Below are 25,597 nucleotides of genomic sequence, written 5' to 3' on the forward strand. Positions count from 1 at the left end.
ATGAGGAAAAGGAACGAAATATTTGCCTTTAGAAACAGTAAACATCACCTCTAGATTTATCCATGGAAAACCAAAATACCACATTTGCAGGGCACCTTCTCTATGTTAGATACTTGAAATAAAAAGATTAAATAAAAAATTTTTGTCCTCAGTTTTTTTCTCCATCTACTCAATTTTATATTCTGGGAGAATAATGTAGGTTGCTATTATTAGAGATACTAGGGCCTAGACTCCCTTGCAGTTAACAAGTAACAATTTTTCCCTCATTAGAAAATAAATAACTAAATTATCACTAAATCCAAAGTCACTGGACCCTTTCCATAAAGGCATTAAGGGAGGATAAATAAAGTATGCAAATGACTGCATGTGGCATCTTTTTTCCCAAAACAATTAAAAGTAGGAATGAGATTCCACCATAGAAGAGATCTAAAAGGATTTCACTGTAGGCAGAATTTTTAACTAACATTCACCACACGCACACTTGCACCCAGCACCACCCTTAAAATTTCTCTGAGATATCTGTTTAATAATGTGCCTCATTTTCTGGAATCATAACCTGAAAATTCCCTACAGAGGCTAAGATCTAGGTTTAGGGTACAGTGGGCCCCTCCATTGTATACCCTAAGTCAATAACCAGTCACATTCAGCTTAGAGGCCCAAAAGTGTCTGAATGATTGAAGAGTTCTACCTTTAGAGGTTGAAACAGTAAAGGTAATGCCTAGATCTTGTTTGACAAGAAATTAGGGGAGTATGAAAAGCTTTGACGAGTCTCTATGTCACAGTACCCTGAAATTTCCAATTGGTTACAATGAAAAGAATCAAAATACAGTATAGACCAGAAAAGCAGTATCCTCAAATCTAGGAGACATTATGCTTGCTGCCCTCCCTATCTGTATTACTAGTAGCAATAGTAACAGAAAGACTTAACTTTTTAAAGCACTATGTGCCCCATGGCAAGCTCTTTTTGTATATTAACTCAGTTAATCCTCATGGCAATCCTATGACATACGAACTATTAATTCTATTTTACAGATAGCTTTTTCACTTAAATAAATCTACTTTGAAAGGAAATTTATGTCAGAATATAAAAAGAACTCCAATAACTCAATTTAAAAAAGCCCAATTAAAAAATGGACAAAGGATCTGAAAAGATATACGAATGACCAGTAAGCATATAAAAAGATGGTCAGCATCATCAGCCATCAGAGAGATGCAAAACCAAAATCACAATGAGATACTATTTCACACACACTAGGATGGGTATAATCAAAAAGACAGAACATGGCAAGTGTTGGTAAGGATGTGCAGAAACTGGAACCCTTTTACATTGCTGGAGGGTATGTAAAATGGTACACTTGCTTTGTAAAACAGTCTGGTATTTCCCTTAAAAGGTTAAACACAGAGCTACCATATGATCTACTCCTAGGTATATACCCAAGGAAAATAAAAATACATGTCCACACAAAAATTTGTATCTGAATGTTCACAGCAGCATTATTACTAATAGCAAAAAATAGAAACAACCCAAATGTCATCAACTGATGAATGGATTAATGTTGTATATCCATACACAGATTATCATTAGAATCAAAGTAGATGAAGTAATGATACATGTTACAACATGCATGAACCTTGAAAGCTTTAGTTATAAAAGACCACATATTGTATAATTTCATTTATATCCACAATAGGTACATCTATTAACAGAAAGTAACTGCTGATTTCCTAGACTAAAGGGCATTGATTTCTTCTGTGGTGATGAAAGTGTCCTAAATTGGTTGTGGTGATGGTTGTAAAACTCTGTAAACATACTGAATTGTATACTTTAAATGAGTGAACTGTATAGTAGGTTAATTATATCTCAATAGGGATTTTCTTTTAAGCAATTTTAACTTAATTACTATTGTGATTAAGAGGTAATAAATAAAAGAGAAAAAGCATTTTTATTAAATTCTTGCTACATAATTGACCAAAGCTCTGAGCCTAGATCTGTCATATTTATTAAAGAAAATGGGAGGTGGGGTGGTTGAAAGATTAGAAGTACTAGAGAAGTGTTAAAAAACATTCTTCTTAATGTTCTAAGAAGGATTGAAGGAAAAATGAAAAAGGAATAAATTTCCCACAAAATATTTCAATGCTATTTAAGGTCTTGTTCATATACTACCTAAAATCAATCATGTACACATTCATCACTTAAGGAAACATTGCGCTTAAAGCATTTCCTCATTAACAGAAGATGGAATAAGTCACTTGGAAAGCAGCCCATAAAAATAAACTTTCAACAGTAGTATTTTTTTTTAAATTGATACTCTTCCATCGTTACCAACATCAGATTAAATTTAAACCAACCTTGTAATGGAAAGTGATATGTTTTCATTTCCTCTTTTGTAAGAAGGCATCTGGTCAAGCCCACTTTCTTAGAGCCGTACTTTTGAATGATGGGGTCATTCTGTAGGTTGATGCTGACTTTTGGGCTGGCAGAAGGTAAAGACTCTGAAACAAGAACAACCAAATGTATGTTAGAATGTGTGTTTAAGACATCTCCAAGGACATGTCTTTTAATGCTGTATAGGGTAAGCACAGTGAAGATCAAAAGACTTATAAGACCCAGTGCCCCAACTTTTAAGGAGCTTGTACTCTAATACACTTACAGGAACATAAAGAGAAAATAAGTCTAAAGTGGGTTATAATAATAGAAGGTATAAAAGGGAAAGGAAGAATACACTGGCTCAGATGGTCAGAGATGGTTCATGAGAGGAAAAGATTAGCTGAGTTTTAAAGAAAAGGCAGAATTCAGAGAGTTGTTATATTAGAACAGTCCGTTAGTGTCTGCCACTCCTAACAGCCCATTATAACTAAACCTACTCCACCCCTAACCACCTGCTCAAGCACCTGTTGGTTCTTTAAACAGGGTGGTCACTGACCAGATTGAGAATGGACACCCGGCTAACGAGGGATCTATCTATAAACTGACTAGTGACTTGATATTCCTCATCAAGACACATTCAAGAGGGACATAGGTAATTAGCTAAGATGATTAGGTTGCTTGGTTCCAGAATTGAACTAGGAAATAGAGAACTCACCAGTTAGAGCAGAAAACAAAGAAGCTAAGATGCCATGAAAGGGACAGAGAACAGCGCTTCACCAGAGGCACTTCGATCCTTGATGGCTTCTGTCCACATGCATCCTTCAAATAATAACCTCTCACTTAAGGTGGCCTAAATGAGTATTAGGTCCTTGCAACCAAAAGAACTGAAGTATCAGAAGTAGGAAAGAGGGAATTCCAGTAGGACAGAAATGAACAAAGCAAACATGGTATGGTAGTGACTAGACCAGTCTGGGGAGAAAAAAAGGTCTGTATAGAAGAGCAGTATAGGAAATAAGGCTGAGATAGAATAATGGAATATTGTAGACCACTGCAAATGCTGGGCTCAAGAGTTTGGACTTTAGTCCCTCATTCCATACATAATGTAGGGCAACAGAAAGTTCCTAAGAAGGGAAGTGGCATAATCAAACAATATTTTAATAAAGATCAACCTCAAAGATCTGCGGAAAATGAAGTAGAAAGACAAAAATGAAAAATGGCTTTGCAGTATTTTTGGCAAAAAATACAAAACAAACAATCTGGATTAAGATGGTGGAAGGGATGAAGGAAAAGAACACATGAAAGAAACACCACACAAGAAAAATTGGTAGAACATAGTGACAGAGTAATTCAGTTCAGTCAACAAAATATTAACTGAGTACTTATTGTATGCCTGGCATTATTGTCCTAGCCAACAGATTTCCCCAATGAACAAAATCAACAAAATTCTCTTAAATTCTATCCAGGAAGAGGGATAATAAACAAATGGACAATAAACAAATACATAATACATCAGGTGAGGATAAGTACTATGGAGAACAGTAAAGGACAAAAAGGAGGAAAGAGAGTGCTGGGGCAGGAAAAATGTTAATGTCATGTATTTTATGCTCTAATAAAGTAACATTTGAATAGAGATCCATGAGAGCAAAGGGAATGACCTGTGAAGACAGTATATGGGAAGCCAAAAGAAAAGTAATTCTAAATTCAAGACTTAAGTCTTAGAGGAAAATGGCACCAATAAAAAAGGAGATCTGAAGATGGGCGCCTGCTATTCAGGGGTGAGAGAAAAATGCTTTTAGATATGTTATGATTGAGGGTACAGTGGAGTATCCAAGTAACATCCAATAGGCAGCTGAAAATCGAAGCCTGGAATCTGGAACATCAAACTATAAAGATAAAGGACTTATCCACAGAAGAATAATAGGTAAACTTGAGAATAGATGCGTATTTCAAAGGAAAGACTGAACTGAAAGAATATCAAAGTGCTATGGACTATGTATTGAGGACTCTGAAGCAAAATCCTTGAGGACAGAGAAGTAGCTATAACCCTTTAGCTCCTCAGTGCTTACAGAATAAAATCCAAAGTGCTTAGCATGGCATTTACAGCCCACAGGACAAAGCTTTAACCTACCTCTCAGCTTCCTCTCTTATCACTACCTCCTATGTCATCTCCACCCCATCAATACCCCCAACAATCTATATTCTTCAGCCATATCAGTTTTTTTTTCCTGATTACAGTATTTCTTTTACAACTTGGTATCTTTACATGAGATTTGAATATCACGGGTACTCTGTGATTCACTCAAACATGTTCAAAATAAAGTGGAGGTCAAATTAAAGCTGCAGGTCAGACATGGACATCTATTAGAAGGAGAAGGGAACAATGGAAAGGTAGGAAGTTCGATGCCTTTGAGATAGAAGTTAATAGGAAACAGTCCTGAAGGAGGTGGAAAGGAATCACTGGTTACTCCTCACCACTTTTCCGTATCTCCTTAGTGCAACTATTCAATAACTTAATTACTTCTGAACACACACAAAAGCATTATTGAACAATAATACCTTACTATGTGCAATGAACTCTGATTAAGTTCTGTTCTATTCCATCACTCACCTCTTTGCCTCCTCAAAACAGGTTAGCTAAACCTAGCTAAGGGGACACAACCCCCAGTTTGAAAAACACTGCTATCATGGATATTTATATTTTAGCTGGCCAGCATCCAAACCTCCTGCCTACTCCCCATTGTAAGTAGTATTAGTGAATGCCCCCTACATTAGTCAAAGGCAGGATCTTCCTTCCCATCTGTACACTTGCAGGTACAATGACCCAATGATAGTTTAAAAATTATTCACAGTAATTTCTAAGAGTCCGATGTCAGTGATATCCAGGGGGGCAGACTTTGCTATCTAACCTAACCAAATGGTTTTTGAGGCATGAACCTTGGCTATGTTTCCTGCTGTCTAATCTCCCTTGGTTCTTACCTTTTTCTTTAAAAATTGCTTTTCTGCTAAAGTTACTTAAAATTGAGTTTTGTTGCTTGCAAGAATAAACCTGATTAATTAAACTACTTTTAAGTGTACACATAGTATCTTTTAGAACAAGAAAACATCAAACCAGAGTCACAGCCATACCTTCCATTGATCTGGACAGATCCCCAGTTGTTTGTTTCTTACGCAGCCCAATGATATCAGCTAGAAAATCAGACGATGGAGGAGGCAAGCGGAATTTCTGAAAATACATTAACAGGTTTTTACAAAAATGCTTGAAAGCAGTTAAAATACTATCAAAGACCTAGACTTTTATTGTCAGCCCAAAGCTATGAAAGGTCTGGACCTTAACTGTTTGCAATATAAAATGAGGACTCTTTCCTTAATGCATAAAAGTGACTAGGTAAGTGAAGCCACATCTATCCTACCCCAGAAATTTTCTTTGCTTCTCTGATTACACATTGTAGAAAAGAAATAAACATTACAAAAATGTGTAACTTAGAAAAGCAAAGCCCCTTATATTTTTCAAAGCACTTTCATATCTATTACTTCAGTGGATAACATGCCAGGTAGAAGACAGCAAAGCAAAGAGGTTGAGAGTTAAAGCCTCAGGCTCACCTGGGCTTAAATTCCAGCTCTACCACTTACTAGATGTAACTTGGGCAAGTTACTCAGTTTCCTTCTGTATAAAACGGGAATTAAAAATTCTCTCTTTTACAGGACTACTGTTGAGAATTAGAGATGATATATGCAGCATGATTAATATAATAGGGCCTAGCACATAGATAGTGTTCAATAAAAGAAAGCAAAAAAGAAAATGAAGACCCAAGGAGATTAAGTTAGAGCTCACCAATTCAAATGCTCTCAGTGGTAAATAGATGAAACAGTGCGATAAATGGAGGAGGCTATGGGAAAATGGAGAGAGCATGCCTCTTCTAAAGACAGCTTCTATTCAGCTCCAGGTGCTGTTGTTTTGAAGGAACTTAATCTTGTAATGTTGTCAAGAGGCCAAAAAAAAAATATTTTATGTAAATTTTACAATTTTGGGGGGAGGAGAGAGGTATCTATTTATCTATTTATTTAAACAGAGGTACTGGTGATTGAACCCAGGACCTTGCGCATGTTAGTCACGCAGTATATCACTGAGCTATACCCTCCCCCATTACATTTTATAATTTTTTAAACACCACAGCCCAAATAAAAGGGGACAATATCAAGTATGATCTGGGAACTACAGATTGCAATCCGGGAATAAGTGTTTTGCCGAGATTACCAAAGAAAAATCGGAGACAAATCTAATTCTAATCTCAACACAAGGTCTCAGTCTTAGTCTTTTTTTGCTTTCTACAACATCTATTGCTTGTTCAATCAGGTTGCCAAGAAGCACGGTTTGAGACATGTGCACTGGTCTCTAGATGGGAAGACCTGAGTCAGGTTCTAATACAAAGTTTTCTTAACTTACATGTCTGAATATCTTTCGGAAAAATCCAAACTCCAAATAAAACCTGTAAAAGTGTAGCTGACTCATTCCCTGCAGTACAAAAACCACCACGTTGTTCAGGTGATTCTGGTGAAAAAGCTGGCACCAGCTGTTGAAAAATAAACCAACACAGCTAAGAGTGATACTATCAAGTCAGTTACAGGCATACATAAGGGGTGTGAAGAAAGCAGTGAGCAACAGCTATTGGAGTTTATCATCACCCACTGATTGCCTGGAAATGGAGAACAGCTATTATTGCACAGAATTCACATTAAGATCTCTTGAGATAATTTATTCCATTCAAATTACATACAATACCAAGTGAAACAGAATGCGAAATCTGAAATTCTATTAAGATTTGTTTTACATTGGAACAAGCTCAGTTTACAAAGGTGTATCTTCAAGATCCCACTCTGCTCTATAGTCCTTTGTAAGCCAGTGACCACATGACTAGCTATAAGAAAGCTAGTTTTAGATAAACTGACAGAATAATGGCAGTATCTGTTAATGCAGAAGATGGCTTCTGACGTACCTAGTCAACCTCCCCCTAGACAGAAGTGTACATTCAAAAATCTCTCTAGTGTGTACTACATAAACAAACACAATTGTCATTAGATATTTCATAATGGCACTGAGGATACCAGAATAGGAAAATTCTCTTCGCTCTTGATTTGTAAAAGGAGAAACAAGATCGAGATTCTCAATATATGATCATGTTATTTCAATCAGGTCTCCACTGGGGGTTACAAGTCAAAATACCTAGAGTGGCCAGACAGAGACTGTAAATAACAGGTGCAGGCCAGGTGGAACATTGAAGTGTACATCTAAAAGGAGGAGGCCACTATTCAGCTTCGATAAATTTCTGTCATGTGGAAATATAAGGACAGCTGCCAGATCTTTGAGTTTTTTTGAAGAAGTACAAAATTTGGATTTTATACAGAGATTTCCAATTTAAATTGTTGGCAACTACTGTAAAAAAAAATGTTTAGGATAGTCTGTGCAGCAAATAAATAACGTCAGGCAGATGTGATCCTTCAGACACCAGTTTGAAACTTCAAGTCTATGCCCATCATTTAAGTTCATCTCATACCTGGGTTTAGGAACACTGGATTTGCCCAGAACTGCATACTTCAGCAAATCACATAGCTGGTCATGGGTTACTTCATAGTTTTCAGCAAATAAAATGGTAGATAAGCGGGCTTTCTGCAAAGATAAAATCAGAGCGTAACAAATTATGAGCATAAAGAATAGAAACAAAACAAGGCAAATTTTTAAAATATTCCAGTTCTGATAATTTTAGCATGTATCTAGACATAAGGAGGGTTCTAATTAATTGGGAACGAAGGTTTAAAACAACAACCTGTGGTATGATCTTATTAATAGGATATTTAATAAATATTGATACAGAACCTTAATTACAGATACTTGGCTATGTGCTAGGGATAGTAGGATAAATAAAATATGACTCATACTCTCAAGGAGTCCATTCTACTATGGGAAAAATGCAGAAACAGGTAATTCCAATAAAACGTGAATGCTACTATAAAGATATAGAAGCAAAGAGGCTAATTGCCTTGGGGGTTGGAGAGTTTTGGAGGCAGCATCATTGAGATGAAAATTCTAGGGCTGAACCTTGAAAATACTGTATCAGCTGGGTCGGAGGGAACACTGTGTCTAAACACGTAGTTTGGTTTGGCTAGAGCCAAGACTGCATGTTGCAGAGTGGTAGAGATATGAGAGGAGAGAGAAATGGGAGCCAGATCAAGAAAGATCAATGTGGTCTAAGATAAGGAGTCAGACTTTAATCCTCTCCTTAAAATAGCTTTGCACTTATATCTAGTTATTAAAGTAATTCATGATTGTTTTAAAAGAGGAGGGTAAAACAGACAAAAGACAGATGGTAAGTGAAAGTAAGTCACATGTCAGATAATTACCACTTTTATTTTGGTCTGGGAGGCAGCAGAGTAATACTGTAGGAGTTCAAGGCCTGGAATCACACTACCTGAGTTCAAATACCAAGCTCTACCATCTTAAATGACTTAAGATATTAAGAAGTTAGGAAAAAGTGCCTTAACCTAAAACAAAGGTTTCTTCATTTACAGAATAATTATAATTCTACCTCATGCAATTATTGCGAAGACCAATGAGGTACTGCAAGCGCAATATACGAGACTAGTCGTGCCTGACATACCATAAGTATTTAATAAACACCAGATATTATTATAATTATTGCCATTTTTCCCTGTGACTTTTTAAAGCTAATGTTCAACACTGCTTATTAGCCATTTACAGTTCTGAGCACTTCACACCTCCTAAATCATTTAATTCTTACAAGTCTTCTTAAGCAGGCACTGTTATCCCCATTTTACGGATAAAGAAATGGAGAAACAGATAAGTGGCAGAACCTAGACTAGAAAGAAGGCTCAAAAGCCCAAACTCTTTTCATCATTGTATTATATTGCCCCCAAGGGATTATAGTATACATTGTTTTGTAACTAACTCCCTCCACCAAAATTTAAAAAATCTGTAAATATCTTTCCATATCCGTTAAATGTAAAATCAATTTTAATAGTCCATTCTCTTAAATTTACCTAAAAACATAATCTATATGAAAAAAATGACTTATTGATGACACATCCGCTTTTTAAAAATTATAAACATATGATAAGCACCTTTGTATAATATTATGATAAGCACCTGTGTATAGACATCCTCCCATATCTATTTTCTCAGGATAAATTTCTGGTTAAAATAAGCATGCATGTTTTACATTCTGACCATATTCCTAACTCCTTTAAAAATACACCAATTTTTATTTTTTTTAAAAATGAGATTGATAATGATTGAGTCTATATGGTAATGAGTAATCGTGGTCACCGAACATAGGATGTCAGAGTATGAGTAGGGTGAGGAGGGTATCCCATAGGGAAGACAATCCAGGACTAGGGGTAAGAACCTAGGACATACATACAGGAAGGTTCTGCAACGTGAGGTGTCAAAGCCTGAGTGATATGAGGAGGGCATCCATCCATACAGTAGCAACTGGAGCAGTGAGGCCTGGCATCAGATGTCAGAAAATGTTTAAAGTAAGGAAGGCATCACTGCTGAGGGACAAGAGTGGTGTCACAGAATTCAGAGCCCGAACAGGGTGAGGATGTCCATGGGAGGATGATGGTAGTAGCTTGTTGCAGTAGCAACAAAGGCATTCTCACAGGAAATTGACCTGGTACAAGATGCAGTGACAAGAGCCCAAGCAGGGTGAGGAGGTGTGAAGATATGTGGCAATGGAAGCAATGGGGGACTGATAAAATATATTAACAATAATGGGGAATCAGGTTTCTCAGTTATATAGGGAAGTTATAAATATGACAAGGGAGAAAATGAGAATGAACCCTGTGGAATTAGACTGGAAGTAGAGATATTGGTATGAATTCATGGTTTTTCAGTATGTACAGATAAAAAAACCTAAATGTAAACATAAGCACATGTTTGTGTATATGTGTGTACATATATACACATGTATTTCCTAGCTTTCTTTTTAAATTACAGACACCCCAGTAGCAATAAGCATATCTAGCACCCAGAGCTTCAAGTTTTAAATGTCATTCTCCACTAGAAAAACAAGTCTCCTAGAAGAAATGGCTGATCACAGGCTGGGGCAGGGAAAGCACAGAAAAGCCTGGAACAACATCTTTTTGTGCCAGAAAAATAAGGAAATGCTCAAAGAATGATGAGGTCGTGTCAAAAGGACACAGAAGCTAACTTAATGGCTTAATCTGGGATATTCTGAAGAGCAAAATATAGAAATGGATTATAACCAACTGAATAGGTATCCCCTAATTCATACTAATAAAAAAAAATAAATTGCAAATTTAATGAGGAAGCATCTCCCAACAAAATTTCAGAGAAAAAGAATAACTTTAGAGAAGTTTAGCACACGGTATCTCAAGCAATAAAGGTTAATATCACCAGTAATGGGACAAATCAAATCAGGGTACAACCTGATAAAATACAAGAGAACAGAGTATCACTTCTGTGATATTCCTGCCAAAAATGTATGACCTGAATCTAATAAATGAAAAACAGACAAACCTAACTTGAGGGATATTCTACAAAATAACTGTTCCAGGATTCTTCAAAAGTAGTAAGGTCGTAAAAAAAAAAAAAAGTAGTAAGGTCGTGAATGTCAAAGAAAAGATTGAATAATTGTTTGGATTGAAGGAGACGTGACAACTAAATGTGACACATGATCCTACGATGGATCTTACAGCTAAAAAAGACATTACTGAAACAACTGGAGAAGCTTACATGGGGTCTGAGACTTAGATGGTAGCAAAATATCCATGTTATTTCCTGATTTTGATGGTTGCATTGTGGTTATGTAGATTGCAGCATGTATGTAACAGTAAAATACTGGGTGGGGGGGCATTGTGTTAGCAACTACAGTACTTTCAAATGTTGGCTGGGGGCTAGTTTTTGGTACTATTCTTGCAACTTTTAAGTTTGAGAGTGTTTCAAAATAAAAGTGATGAGATTGTCATTTCCTTTTTTTTTTTAAGCCACGTTAACCTTTAAAAAATTGTTTTGTCAATCTGATAGCCACCCCTCCCCCAAAATCTCATTTTAATAAAAAATGTTTCACTGCACTAATTCCCTTCTAAAATACTACATAACTTATTTATCATATCTATTGTTTATCTTCTGTCTCTCTCCACTAGAAAGGGAAGTAGAAATCTTTTGTTTATTCACTGATGTACCCCAAGTACCTAGGACAGTGACCAGCACATGGAAGACAACAGAATCTGATGACTAAAAGAATGAATGACATATATTTAACTCTCAATAAATGACAGGGATGATCATCAGCCTTATTACTCCCCTGCTGGAATGTAAACCGCACGCGGGCTGGGAATTCTGCGCTTTGGGGCACCGGGGTATCTCCAGAACCTAGTACAGTTCCTGGCACACAGAAGACCTCAATGAGTATTTGTCGAAAGAACAGTCGTCTTGTGTGCCAGGCACTACACCGCTTTTAAACCGCCGACATCAGCTCTAAGGTGTAGGTGGTATTGTATTATCATTTGGGAGCTCCAAACCGCCTCGGGCCGCCCACTCAGGCTCCCCATTGCTCACCTTGGCCTCAGGCTGCCGCCCCTCAAGATCCCAACCGGCTCTCTTCACCTCAGCCGACCCGACCACCTTGTTCGGGACCCGCCTCCTCTTCCGGCCCTTCTTGGGGGTCCTCCCGCTCCTTTCCCTCTCTGGCTCCATGAGGCTGTGGAGAAAGACCAGTGAGAGCTGAGAAAACCCCGACGCCCTGATGGCCCCGGGCCGCCTCCTGAGCGGGGAGCAGCAAGGGCTACCACAGCCTACAACCTTCCTCAGATTCTCTCCTCAGTTCGGTTTACAGAGCGCTTCCCGCCCGCCTCGGAAAGCGAGGGTGCGAACGGTCTTCCCCGTTACGAGGAAGCCACGCCGCGCCGAGCCAAACGGCTCTTCAGTCCACGCCGGAGGCCGAAGGCCGGACTCCAACGGTTCCCAACGGCGCGAACTCCCCTCCGCCCCTTGGAAAAAAGGGAGAGGGGCGCTGTCTAGCGGCTTCTGTGGCAAAACGCACTCCCCACTTCCCCACCCCCGAAAAGGCCGAAAACAAGCCAGGCGGAGAGCACAGACTACCGCTGCCTCAGCCACCGCCACCGCAGCTGCCGCCGCCTCAGCCGCGCCGGCCGTTTGAACGCGCCGGAAGTGGGCGTAGAGCAACTTCCGGAAGTTGGGCTTTGACGAGAGAGGAGTGTCGGGAATGGCGACCAAGAGGCTAGCACGGTACGCGAGGGGTTTGCGGGAGGCGAGGGGGAGGGGGGTCGCTCCTGGTCCGGCCCTGGCGTCTGCGTCAGGGTTCCCGGCGTCAGCCTCCATTCTATGACAGCTCCGATGTCTCGGACCTGCTTTTGCAGGCGTGGGCTGAAAGGTATCTTCCTGGACCTCGGTCTCGAGCCTCAGGCCGCCCTCTGAGCGAGGATGGAAAGACCAGGGCTCTCAGCTGTGTACCCTAGAGCCAATGTCTGCCCATTCTAAACCTCGGGAAACAAGAACGGCCCCGGAAGACCGTTGGGAGGTCACAGGCAGCTCCACTGGACCCACCAAGCTGTTTACCCTACCACTTACTAGTGATCCGTTTAACTCAGAATGTAAATCATTGTGCCTTTTCCCTGATTCTCTGACTCGCTGTTCACGTTTCTGATTAATAGAAGCAGTGTAATGCATTAGTGAATAGCATGGGTTTTAGAGCTGGATGATCCTGGGTTCAAATAACAAATATGTGTTCTTTTGCAAATTGCTAAATTCATTTTCTCATTCAGTGAATATAGGTGATGTTGGCTGAAAAGAAAATGCACAGCCTAAAAGTTGAGAATTATGTTTTATGTGGCAACACTAAGGACTTAAGCCTTGAAAGCAGCCTCTTAGGTCATTTTGAAAGACTGCTCAGAAGAGGTAAAGAGGAGCCATGGTATATAGGGGTCTTTGCAACAAAGACTAGGTAATGTGACCGTTAAAAATTGCTGTTAATTAAAGGAAACCAGGTATCTCAAGTTAATGAATTTAGTACTTACAAGAAGATACAACATTCTGGGCTCCTTGAAGCCATACTTTTGATATACACCGTAGCTATTTATCTAGGGCCAGTATCCTGTTCTTCCCATCCGGAGTTCCCTCAGGTTGTGTGGTTGGGGGTGGCTGCAGTGGCTGAGGACTTGGCATCAGGCAGCCACCCCCAAGGGCAGTTTGTCTTCAACCTGAGTTCTCCCAGGACTCACCTTTGGCATTGTTAGGTAGGTGGCTGATGGCTTGCTGGCCTGAGCATCCTTTGTATGCCGATATGGAAGGCAACATTTTTCATTCACAGTAGCAAAAGTAACTACCTTGTGCAGTTGTTGAGGATGAAGTGAAATCACCATCTTAGTTCAGTGCCTACTCTGGTAAGCAATCAATACATGTCAGCTGTTATTCCCAACTCCCCACCACACTTGCAACAAAAAATTAGAAATGGACGTGTCTGCCTAGTTAAACTCTACTTATTCAGTGAAGTAGTTTGTCTCACGGCACTTAAGACCTCAGTAAGCTTGTAAGCAGATAGGGTAGGAGTTCCCTGGAGAAAGAACCAGGCATGATTTTCTTGACATAAGGGAAGCTGTTTTTGGCCTAGGCCATTTTGTGATCTAAGCCTGTCCAAAATGCTTGTCCTTTATCAGATCTCAGTGGGTAAAGATCTTCAGCGAGTTTCAGTGGTTAAAATAAGCCTGCAGTGCACAACCACCAGGTTGACTGGAACCTAAAGGATGATGCTGTTGATCTTTTCTGATCCTCTTGACTTCAATCAGCTAAAGCTTGCAATCTATCTCAGCCACCCAAGCCCCTTCATGCATACGCATATACCGTTGGCTTAAAACATCCCCAGTTTTTCTGTGCAGGGAGACATGCTTTGGGGGAAGATCCCCGATGTTCTCCTTACTTGTTGCAAATAATAAATCCTTCCTTCTCCTGCCCTTTGTCTTGGCTGTGTCTTTTGGCTCAACATCCACCAAGAGGCAAACCCAGTTTTCAGGTAGCAAGCTCATCCCTTTCTGTGGACTTAGCATATTATCTTTAAGAATCCTTTATCATATATTACCTTACAGTAGTTTCTTTACCCAGATACTTTAAGCTCCTGGAAGACTGGACCTGCACTGACTTCACACAGCTGTGCTGTACACATAGCAAGGGCATGAAAAGTGCAAAAGCAAAAATACCTTGAGGGGAAGGGGTGTATGTCAGTGGTAGAGCGTGTGCTTAGCATGCACAAGGTCCTGGGTTCAATCCCCAGTACCTCCATTGAAAATAATAATAGTAAGTCACTAAATAAACCTAATTACCTCCCCACTTCAAAAAAACAAATAAAAATTTAAAAAATAAAAATAAATAACGAGCTTTTCCAGGCATCCTTACAATCACTTGAATCCCTCAGTGTTACTGTAAAATAAGGAGAGCAGAAAGAATTGACCTAAGTTTGCAAATATGCACTTTGAGGCCTGTGCAGGTGGAATGACTACTAAAATCAAGTTTGGAAGTTAGTACAAAGAAGTAATCTTTTACCTTCAAAGTCTAGCTCAGTTTCCTGTCAATCACAATACATGAATATATTAATAATGAGGGTTATACCATTAGTTTGTTAGCTTATATAAAAAAGGAGTATGATGAGTTTGTTGAACATACTGGATTGTTTTACATTTTTAGGCAGCTTGGATTAATTAGGAGAAAGTCAACTGCACCAGCAAATGGAAATCTAGGAAGAAGCAAATCTAGTAAGTAGTGTGCTTAATTTCTTTATATTTTGTAGCATTGCACTTTTAACACTGGTAAAGCATAAGGATACTCTGATCCTTTGCAGAGCAGTTGTTTGACTACTTAATTGTCATTGATTTTGAATCAACATGTTGGAATGATGGGAAACGCCACCGGAGCCAGGAAATAAGTAAGTCTGGACCACCAATGGTCAAAGATAGCACTAGATGAATCATTTTAAAGTTTATAGATACATAACAGCTAATGGTTTAAGAAAACAAAATGATCTATGAATTAGTAATTTACTATAAAATCTGACTTGACAAAAAAAGAACAAAAATCTAATACCTAAATTTATTATCATATAAAATAATTGTCTTAGGATTACATATAAAATTTGAATTGCATAGAAACTGAAAAAAATACCTTTGCAAGAAGAAATATGTTTCAATTTCCATATGGTCTTCATATTTAATTGTGGAAATATATTCAAGAGTTTTAACTAGATATACTCATAACTTTAATAGTTTGACTTATTCTTTGGCATAACTTTATTATACCCATTACATCACACTGCATTGGTCATTTTAATATGCTTTTACTGAAGTAACAATTGTTCAGTAATGCTACATGATGGTAATATATGTTTAATTTAAACTAATTGAAGCATTAATTTAACAATTACATATTAAAGTGTCAATTGATGATTCTTTCATGTAGTTGAATTTCCAGCTGTATTGCTGAACACATCAACTGGAGAGATTGAATCTGAGTTTCATGCTTATGTGCAGCCTCAGGAACATCCAGTACTTTCTGAATTTTGCATGGAACTAACAGGCATAAAGCAGGTATGCCCTTTTTCCCCCACTTCTCATCCCTCTCACCCCAACAAACAAGCAGGTAAGATGCAGATATTAAATTTTAGAAGTCAGTTGTCAAAAAGAAAAGCTATCCATCATTTAGAATTAGATTTACTCATCGTTAGGAAAAATGGAGACCCCTCCAGAAGTCCATTGGAATCTTTAAAAATTAGGAAGAGTAGTATAAAAATGAATATCAAATTTATTTTATGGAAATTAAGTGACATCAAATTTCTGTCGATCATGGTTTATTTGTTGTATTTCTGGGTGATTTTAGATTGATCAACCTAATTTTCTTACTTCGCAGAATTCTAATCATTATCTCTCTCCTATATGTTTTAACGTCTTTTCACTAGGTAAACTCTTCGCTAGTTAGAACCTCTTCTTTGTTTATATCGCTCACCACTCCCCCATGCCTAGTTAAAGGGCTCTGTAATTATGGAATTCAGTTGTTGAATTCAGATTTTGTGACTCTGTCCAGGATCAAGTTGATGAAGGAGTCCCTCTGAAGATTTGCTTATCTCAGTTCTGTAAATGGATTCAGAAGATTCAACAAGAGAAGAAAATTATTTTTGCTACTGGGATTTCAGATATTTCTACTTCTGAAGTAAACTTATGTGCATTTGTTACTTGGTCAGGTAAAAAAATAAGTTATTATCTATCAATCATAAATGAGTAACATTACCACTATGTAGTTCTTTATCTCTAGTAAGAATTATACTTGTTAATTTCCTGGGTCACGAAAAGAAATCTAAGTGCCTAGCAGATACTGATCGAGAAAAGTAAATTTATGTGTATTTAAAAATTTTTAAATGCCTTAAAAATTTAACCCCTAACTTTAAGAATCTTTCTGTATTGCTCCTCTCTGTTCTTCTGAATCCGGGCAAAGACGATTTAATGAAAACTCTTATGCTATTTTCTACAACTTTGGAAAAAAAGAGTCCTCAATCAACTCACATTCTTTGCTTTTATACTTTTACACTTAAAATATAAACATTTTAAAAAAATGGACCATTTAAGGTAGATATTTTATATGCCTGTGACAGAGCATTGCTGTTAATAGTCATTGGTAGCAATATTTGGTTTCTAGCCTGTGTGATCAAGCCACTCACAATGGCTGTTCTCTTGCTCTCTGTACATCCCCTGCTCAGCCAGTCCCTGCTTCACCTACACCTTGCTCACATGGCCCTCTTAATACATACTTGCCCCTGGCCTAAGCTAGTGATTGTTCTAATCTTTATATCAATACATCTCCACCATGATAGCTTATCAAAGGTGTGTGAAGGGCTTGCTCTACTGGTGTCCCTGGTAACCGATTAGCCAACTTATTGTCAACTCCTTTTATAACTTATAACCCTCCCACCCCTGTAAAGTGAAGAATTATTAGATATTAAGCAGGGCAATTAAATCTTACTATTCTAGTATATAGTATATAATATTTACCATATGCAGTATATGTAATATATACAACATAGTATATTATAATATATACCGTTATATATTATTATTCTAAGTCCTGCTATTCTGTTTTATATCTTTCAGCATTTTATTTTTAAATGATGATAGCATAAGTAAAAACTGCTGGCATCATTGACTATGTTCTATTTTAATATACTTAATGCAGACTGGGACTTGGGGGTTTGCCTGGAGTATGAGTGTAAAAGAAAACAGCTATTAAAACCTGTGTTCCTTAATTCCTGGATTGATCTCAGAGTAACTTACAAGGTAAAGGCCAAAGATGGGGGGCATGTTCACTTTCCTTCTATTGAAAAATGATTAAACTTTATCCTACACATAGGTTTGGGTTATTACAAATAAAATATTTGTTTTGAAATGTTTAAAGTATATAAAAACAACACAAAAGTCAGCACGTTTCAAATCTAATAGAGCTGAAAATTATGAAAAATTTAATACTTAGCCTTTAAATAGTAATCATTTTTTTAGATATGTTGTTTTTTACTTGACTAGATTTTCTATAACAGAAAACCAAAAGGACTAAGTGGTGCCCTGGAGGAAGTGGGAATAAAATTCTTGGGACGAGAACATTTTGGTTAGTATAAATTGAAAATAATTTTATTATGTAAGTCATTTTATTTTTATGCAGTCTTTCATTTGAATCTCATTTTTTGGTGATGTCATTAACAAGGAATATCCTTCAGCCTGAAAAAAGCCCTAATCTATAAAATTCAAATTTGTTTCCCAGACTTTCAAATTATCTTTTATAAAATATTGTAAGATTAAGTCTGCCATCTAGTGGCTTTCTAGTTGCTAAAAAGAATGAAAAGAATTAGCCAGATCAATCGGAGATTAAACAAATGCCCAGGTAATACAGTGGACTAGTGAAAAAACTGAACAAGACTATTAGATTATTCATAAAACATGGTCCCTACAAGCATGTTGAACTGTCCAACAAAATTTTACCACCTCTGTAAATGTGGGAAATCTGTCTTTCATTGGTAAGGCTGCCACTGCTTTCCACAAGACCAATATATCATGATTAAAATTAGTAAATGATCATAAAACCAACAATATTCTAATTTCTATTTAAGTGGTGATTTTTTTTTTGCTCTTTCTTTACACTGATGCCACTAAATTCAGTGTTTGACATCTGTCTCCTCAGGGTTGGATGATTCTCGGAATACTGCCCTTCTTGCTTGGAAAATGATCAGGGATGGTTGCTTAATGAAAATTACAAGGTCCTTGAACACGGTTAGTGGTGTCTTGTCTCTATTCTGTCATTTCAAACTCTGGAAGTAATTGGAGGCTTATTGAAATGTTAATGTCATGTATGCTGTCATTTATAAATCAATCAATGATGACGGGGTTTTTTTGGTCATATCCTATAATATGTACTAAAGAAATGATGAATGCAGTTTCTAAAGCTGTTGAATTTGTCTGTGGAACCACAGGTTCCCACTAAGAGGAATCCCAACATTTTGGCCAGAAGTTTGAATATGGATCGAGTTGAAGAAACATCAGCCTGCATGAGTAGTATTCATAATCCCAGCATATATGATAGGGAGCCTGAAAATACAATAAAATCTCACCAGAAACTTCAAATGAGGCCAGTTGGTGTGAATTCTCCTATAAAGGTACAGCAAGATCAGTTACAACTAAAGGACAATGTAAAAGCAGGTCTTCACAATGGCAAAAGCTGTTTATCTGTTTTTAATACTAAATCCTGGACTTCTCTAGGGCAGTTGCAGTCTTCCAGCTTGAATACACCTATGCAGAAGCAAATAAACCAACATGTTGCATTTAATACCAACTCTAAGTCTTCAACAGTTGGTTCAGAATTGGTACTTGTTTCAACAACCATCTCATCTGTTAATAATGTTTGTGATATGGAAATGAGTTCTGCTCTTGATTGTTTACCTATGCTGACTGATTGGGAGGATGTAGCTTTACTGCCAGCATCTCAGCCTGAGCAGAATTTATGCTGTATACCTCCCATTAGTGATTCAAACTTAGACACTTCATTTAATTCTGGAGAAACGTTAATGGGGTTAGAAGAATCTGAAATGTTAAGTCATGAAAACTTTGGAGGCACAGAAGAAACTCCTCAAAAATCTGAGACCTCTAAGTCTATTGTGTATAAGAGTCCACATACTACTATTTATAATATAAAAGAAGCCGAAGCTCCAGGTTCCAATGTTTTTGACTTTAAATTACCTGAATATAAAGCAAGTAGCTTCAATGGTATTAATGCCAATATGTCTCATCCTTTAGTTCTGAGGAAACATCTTCTTTTAGGTGGTACTAAAAGGAATCCTTCCAGTCCCCTACCTTTTCCACCAGCAAAGAAACAGAACTTCACTATTCATGAGGAAAAGTCTGCATCATCTGATGGCTCCCCAATGAGCAGTTCTTCCTGGAAGGTTCTCCCCTCTGTTTTAACTTCTAGAGTTAACCTACAGGAGCCTTGGAAGACTGGGAAAATAACACCTCCTTTATGCAAGTGTGGTCGAAGATCTAAGAGACTTGTTGTTTCAAATAACGGACCGAACCATGGAAAAGTTTTCTATTGTTGTCCTATTGGGAAATACCAAGAAAACAGAAAATGTTGTGGTTATTTCAAATGGGAACAAACACTTCAAAAGGAAAGAGGCAACAGCATAGTTCTGTCTCATTCCCCAGGGAGACTCACTTTTAGTTCTCCAGAAACAAGCCATATTTGTGACAGAAATGTAAATTTTTCTACTAAAAATTCATTGAAACTCAGACCTTCAATGAGGAATTGACTTTTTTTACATCTAATGTTTTTACTTTAATGTGACTTTTAGTGCAGTAAAGAAAAAAATGTGCGTAGGGCTTCAAGTTGTGAGGACTTAGTGTATCTGAGCTCTGTAAGCTATACTGGGGCTATTCAGCACATTTTCACACACACACACACACACACACACACAGAAAATAGAAGAAAAAAATTTTCACTGGCTTCTAATTTCATTCACCAATTATCTAATATTTGTTTTCTGTTTATGTATGAATCCTGGTTGTACCTTAAATTCCCAAACATTATGAGTATTCTGATAATGCCTTGTACTATTTTATATTTCATATGTTAATACTTGCCAAATTTATCATACTTTTTGATAAGCACAAATGAAGAACCACAAATGAAGCACTTGGTAAACTGGATTTATTAGATTAAATATAATAAGTAACAATGCTAGTATATGATACCCTTATTTCCTTCATTGAATTATAACTGATACAAAATTTTAGTTTCAGGTGTACAACATGATATCCTCCTGTTACAGTTAGACCTTAAAACATATTTTAAATTATTTTTAAATTGAAGGAAAATGTGACTAATAAAAATCCCTAGCCTATTTTCAGGTAAATACTTGTATTTTGAGAATTATGACAATCTTCTGATATTTTGAATTTTTCTAAAAACTTTGATGACTTGTGTAAGCCTTATTTCAATGCTTGAAAATTGGTTCTGATTTGTATATCAGCATATCAGAAGAATTATTCAACTAAGATTTGAAATCCAACAGATCAGAGATTTGGTTCAAAACCTGCTTCTATACTGTAAATTTAAAAATTCCTCAGCAATTGATGGTACTCTTTTTAATGTTACCGAATTATTAAGAATATTGACGCTTATGCAGAGGGATTTACTGAATATTTATTTCAAAATTCAGCCTCTGATGTTATAACCACAAGCTATTTTAAATCAGTTTATAAGCATAGTATCACATTTTTTTATCACCTCTTCATAATGTTGTGGTTTTACAGAGTCTTGTTTTACAGATACCATGATAATTAAAGGAATGAATTTAAATTGTTTCCCATTCTGTCTTCTTCAGTTCCTTCCTTTTTATCTTCCCACTGACAGTCTTTGGCAGCTCTTGAATAAATTCTACCTGTTGATATCAAGGGAAGAAAATTAATCCATAAGTTTTTGTCTTTAGACAAAGTCAATTATATAACAGTTCTGTTATGAACTATTCAATAATACTTACCTTCCTGGGATATTTGTAAGGTGCTGTAGTCTTTTTTACATGCTCCTGAATCTCCTTTTTCAGTTGTTCTTGATCATGTGACTTGTAATCAGGGTTCAGAACAATAAAAGCCTTTACTACCTAAAATAAATATTTGAAACAGCAGAAAGATGTATATTTTTATGTTTTAGTGTGTCTTGTTTACTTTCTCTAATTTGGGAATCTGAGAACCCGATGGGGTGGGCCAGAAGCTTTACTAGGCTTAGATCCCAGCTCTGTGCTCTTAAGCCAGTCAGTTGACTCCCCACACTGCCTATTTTGTATCTAATACAAGAGAGGTTCTGCGACCCCTGCTTTGTGTATGATCTGCACTTGAACCTTCTCATCTAAATACATCTTAAACTCTACTTTCTGACCTGTTTCTGGTCATCTCTGCTCTTGACTTCTACCCTCATCTTTTATTTCCTTCAAAACAGTTCCTTTTGGAAACCTGGTAATTTACTAATCACAGTCTCTCATATAACAACCCCGCTTGATCTAGACTAGCTTATAGCTCACCACCTTCTGTATGGCTCTTATAAACCGTATTTACACTGAGTTTGCCTTATCCTTGTTGAAGTAAACAGTTCACTGAGACTGTCCACTTTCCATTCTATGGACACTTCTGTTGATGCAAGACTGTGAAGTTTGCAACAGCCACTTTCCTATTGCTCTGACTCACCTGTCCCTGAGGAATAAGAGTAGAAGTGCTAAATCACTAAAGGGGTGTCACCTATAGCTTAAAGTATACATAATAGCCCATCTCCAGGAACTCTGCCTCCCATGCCTGAGTGTCAAGCTAAAATACATTTGTTTAAGCTCACAGGAAGCATCCTGACCAGGCCCACCTGTGAATGGCTGCAGGAAAGAAGAAATTAACACATCCCCTCCAGAATCTGCTCGCTGCAATACAGACCAATAAATCCAGAGATGAATTGTTGAGGCAAGGAATAGCAACTTTATTCGGAAAGCTAGCAGACCGAGAAGATGAAGGACTAGTGTCCCAAAAAACTATCTTGCCCAGGTTTGGATGCTAGTTTCTTTTATAGAGCAAAGAGGGAGAAGTGAGGAGGTAAAGTAAAAAAGGTGATAAACTGTTGCAAATATTTCCTGGTTCCAGCCAAACTCAGGGAGGGGATGCGTTAATTTCTTCTCCTGCAGCCATTCATAGGTCAGGCTGTTTCCTGACTCAAGCATGGGAGGCAGGGTTCCTGGAGATGGGCCATTACATGTACTGTAAGCGATAGGCAACATCCCTTTAGTGATTAACTTACAGCAAAAGTAACAGGATACAAAGGTTAAAGTAAAAGAAACGGATCCAATATGGAGTCAGATTGGTTCTTCCCTATTACAGCAGTATGAGCTTGTGAAACCTAGCAAGACCCTGCGCATCCCCAATCCCTGCCTCTTGTTTATAGAAAAACTGAAGTCTCCAGGCCTCCCTGAGTCACAAAAGGGCAGGCTCGAGCAGTTGACAACAGTCACAGACTCACTGTCTGATGCACATTTCCGAGTTATTTTACAGATACTGTAACGTCCACCATGTAAGCAGCTCTTTGCAGGAAACCACCCTAGCAGGAAACCCCTTTTCTTTTCACTGTAGCAAAACTATACTATAACTAACTTGAAACCAGGCACCCCCATGCCCTACTCATTTCTGGCTTAAGCACATCTTTCAAAATTTTTGACCACACAGTACCTTGCCTAACCTGCTGGTCTTTTCCCACAGATCGAAGAAGTAGAAATGGAGCATAAGTAATTAACAAATGACCAGATCTCTTAAAAACAAAAACAAAAAACAAATAGAAGTCAACTTTTCCAACAAAGAAGAGTAATTAGAAAATTTAATCATCACAACCTGCTATGGAGCTAGTTATACTAATATCCTCGTCTTCTTTAGAGACATTGCCTGTCATTCAATAAATACGTGAGCATTTGAAAAAAAAAAAAAAAAAAAAAGACCAGATCTCTTCCCTAGCTTCCCTTTCAGTAATCTCCCAAACAAGGTAGCATCTAAGGAAAATTCACAAGGAACTGACAAGCCTGCAGGCAGCGAGGGGAGGAGAGAATGGAGGAGGTGGCAAGGACTCTGACCCCCTTATCTCAATGATCAATGGAGATTTTCCCTTTAACAACTTTCATGGCTGAGCAGAATCTTCAGAAATGGTATTTTGGGGACACTGAGTCCACCATCTCCCCAGATTGCCAGCATTCTGATTAAAAGCAACTTTCCTTTCTATCAACATTGCCTCCCTCGAGTATTGGTTTTTGATCAGCGAGCAACTTGGATTATGTTCAGTAACACTCGGACTCGGTAACATTATTCAATGTCGTAGCCAGTAGCTACTTAAATTAATTAAAATAAAATTTTCTCAGTGGCAGTAGCTACATCTCATGTGCTTGGTAGCCACTTGTGGCTATTGTACTGGATGGTAGAAATAGAGAACATTTCCAGCATTGCCTACGTCTAATAGTGTCCTATGGACTTCAAATTCCAAAGACTTTTGTGATCCAAAAAATTTAGGAATCCAGTGACCTACACAAAAATTTCTCAGCTCTTTATGTCACATTCCAATGTTAAAATAGTATTTAAATCTAAACGTTCTTTTCAGAAGTAACAACAATGACAAAAGTCATCCATTCCTTTATCACTACTGGAAGTTTTGTCTTTTTTTGTCTTTTAAAGAAGGCTTGTAGAAAACACATATTTTTAAAAATTGTGAAAATATGGCTAGATAAATTAAGTCATTGGCTGAAGTAAGTTTTTAAAAGCAAATTAACCCTGTGAAATTTCTAAAAAAAATAAATAAATAAAAGAAAATTAACTGAGAGTGCAGCACAAAAGCTATCAAAACAGGAATTAAATTAGGGAAATACTTGCTTTTGGACAGTTTTCCAGAGAAAAAGTTAAATATTGATGAAAAATATCAAATTAGTTATGATTAGCTAATAGCATTAGGAATTTTTAAAGCTGAACTATTACAAAATAGTCAACAATGTGAAAATGCACACAGTAAGTTGCAAAACTATGGTAGGTAGATAAAAATGATCAATATTTTGGATACTGTCCTAAAATCTTCCTTTTATCTGTTTTTGATCAGTTCTTCCAGAACTTGCTACACAGTCACAGGCCTGGCAGGACCTAACCTGGATAAACATGCAACCCAGTAGGACAGTCCTGCTACCAGAAAGAGGAGCTACCTGTGGCATGGAGCACATGGCCACTTTGTGCATGGGTACCTCATTCCGGACATCTGCCAGGGAACGCTGCAGCTTAGTAATGTTGGGAAACTGGTCAAACTTTCCCCTTCACTTGACTAACCCAAGCCCTACACCAAGACCCCAGAGCTATGGTGGGACCATAACCCACCGATAGATCTTTGCTGTGTTATACTCTGGGATGTCAGGTGACTGTCAAGCTAACTCTGTTCCGAAAGGCTTAGCTACCAAGTAAGCACCTGTCTAGCTGGATAAAACTAATGATGACTGATGGTAGAGGAGAGGTGCCAGAGGAGCTAAGACTCATGAAATCCTACTGGTGGAGTTCAGAGCGAAAGGACAGACTTTAATAATCACTGAATCTGTTCCCTGCTCTCACTACCTGGAGGCCCTGCCTGGCAAATGTGACCTGAAGGATGGCGTGGAACTTTTAAACCTAAACTACCATGTGATCAGCCCCAACAGGAGTGAGCTTTCAGGACTCCTGTCTTATTCATAGCTCATGTCCTGAGTCCTTTCCTTACTGACCAACCCAGTCTGCTTTTGGTTACTTAGTTCCTGTCTCTGACCTTGCTCTCCCACTCCTGATATTTGAAGCCAGTCTATCCTCTTGTGCTACACTAGGGACCATGTTGGTTTCCAGACCGGATCCTATCTAGCTGATGTCTGGCACCCTATCCTGATGGGAGTCTGCGTTGTTGGCATTCACACTATTGCCCCATCACTCCAAGGAAAGGATTCAAATTATTTATAGTATATATTTTTCAGTCTTATTCTATAGCAGTTATTTCTGATTAGCATATTCTATCTGATGTGCATATTTAGTAATGGGTTTCTATCTGACTTGCATAGTTATGGAATGAATCATTTGGGTAATTCT

At 37.8% G+C, this 25,597-nt stretch overlaps 3 protein-coding genes across 20 annotated transcripts in view; 1 reads left to right on the forward strand and 2 right to left on the reverse strand.

Moving 5' to 3' along the window:
* REXO5 (RNA exonuclease 5) overlaps positions 1-12,560 on the reverse strand; it is a 34,013-nt gene extending 21,453 nt beyond the window's left edge. For 5 of the 8 annotated variants that reach the window (XR_004312785.1, XR_004312783.1, XR_004312784.1 and 2 more), the window contains exons 1-5: positions 11,964-12,553; positions 7,921-8,033; positions 6,813-6,939; positions 5,495-5,591; positions 2,350-2,493 (exon numbers count right to left, since the gene is read on the reverse strand). Coding sequence is in view for 2 of the 8 variants with exons in the window: in XM_032460911.1 (XP_032316802.1) it covers positions 2,350-2,493; positions 5,495-5,591; positions 6,813-6,939; positions 7,921-8,033; positions 11,964-12,101 (619 nt within the window). In the remaining 6 variants the exon portion in view is untranslated. Of the gene's footprint in view, positions 1-2,349; positions 2,494-5,494; positions 5,592-6,200; positions 6,339-6,812; positions 6,942-7,920; positions 8,034-11,963 lie in introns of those variants that run through there. The other 3 variants (XR_004312782.1, XR_004312781.1, XR_004312786.1) reach the window with 3 other exon arrangements.
* A 14-nt stretch (positions 12,561-12,574) lies between these two features.
* Positions 12,575-21,624, forward strand: ERI2 (ERI1 exoribonuclease family member 2). Of its 5 annotated transcripts, XM_032460913.1 has the most exons (10): positions 12,576-12,653; positions 15,102-15,169; positions 15,256-15,339; positions 15,870-15,997; positions 16,491-16,647; positions 17,634-17,734; positions 17,978-18,059; positions 18,630-18,718; positions 18,919-19,101; positions 19,763-20,014. In XM_032460913.1, exons 1-10 carry the CDS (start codon positions 12,631-12,633, stop codon positions 19,868-19,870), a joined length of 1,023 nt encoding a protein of 340 aa, XP_032316804.1. In that variant the 5' UTR covers positions 12,576-12,630; the 3' UTR covers positions 19,871-20,014. The 5 variants fall into 5 exon arrangements, with proteins under 5 accessions (XP_032316805.1, XP_032316804.1, XP_006177355.2 ...); XM_032460914.1 differs by lacking the exon at positions 18,919-19,101 and having other exon boundaries at positions 12,575-12,653; XM_006177293.3 differs by having other exon boundaries at positions 18,919-21,624.
* Positions 20,632-25,597, reverse strand: part of ACSM3 (acyl-CoA synthetase medium chain family member 3) — a 42,332-nt gene continuing 37,366 nt past the window's right edge. For all 7 annotated transcript variants that reach the window (XM_032460920.1, XM_014552903.2, XM_032460916.1 and 4 more), the window contains 2 exons: positions 21,481-21,600; positions 20,632-21,381 (listed from right to left, as the gene is read on the reverse strand). In XM_032460920.1, coding sequence (XP_032316811.1) covers positions 21,295-21,381; positions 21,481-21,600 — 207 coding nt within the window. In that variant the 3' untranslated portion in view covers positions 20,632-21,294. The remainder of the gene's footprint in view (positions 21,382-21,480; positions 21,601-25,597) is intronic.

Source organism: Camelus ferus, chromosome 18 (genome assembly GCF_009834535.1).
Source record: "Camelus ferus isolate YT-003-E chromosome 18, BCGSAC_Cfer_1.0, whole genome shotgun sequence".
NCBI classification, from domain to species: Eukaryota; Metazoa; Chordata; class Mammalia; order Artiodactyla; family Camelidae; genus Camelus; species Camelus ferus.

Excerpts from the sequence above, each read along its gene's own strand:
- ERI2 (XM_006177293.3), top strand. The coding sequence starts at position 12,631 with ATGGCGACCAAGAGGCTAGCACG. Across the intron at positions 12,654-15,101 it reads GCGACCAAGAGGCTAGCACG|GCAGCTTGGATTAATTAGGA; the intron begins GTACGCGAGGGG and ends TTACATTTTTAG. Across the intron at positions 16,648-17,633 it reads TGCATTTGTTACTTGGTCAG|ACTGGGACTTGGGGGTTTGC; the intron begins GTAAAAAAATAA and ends TACTTAATGCAG.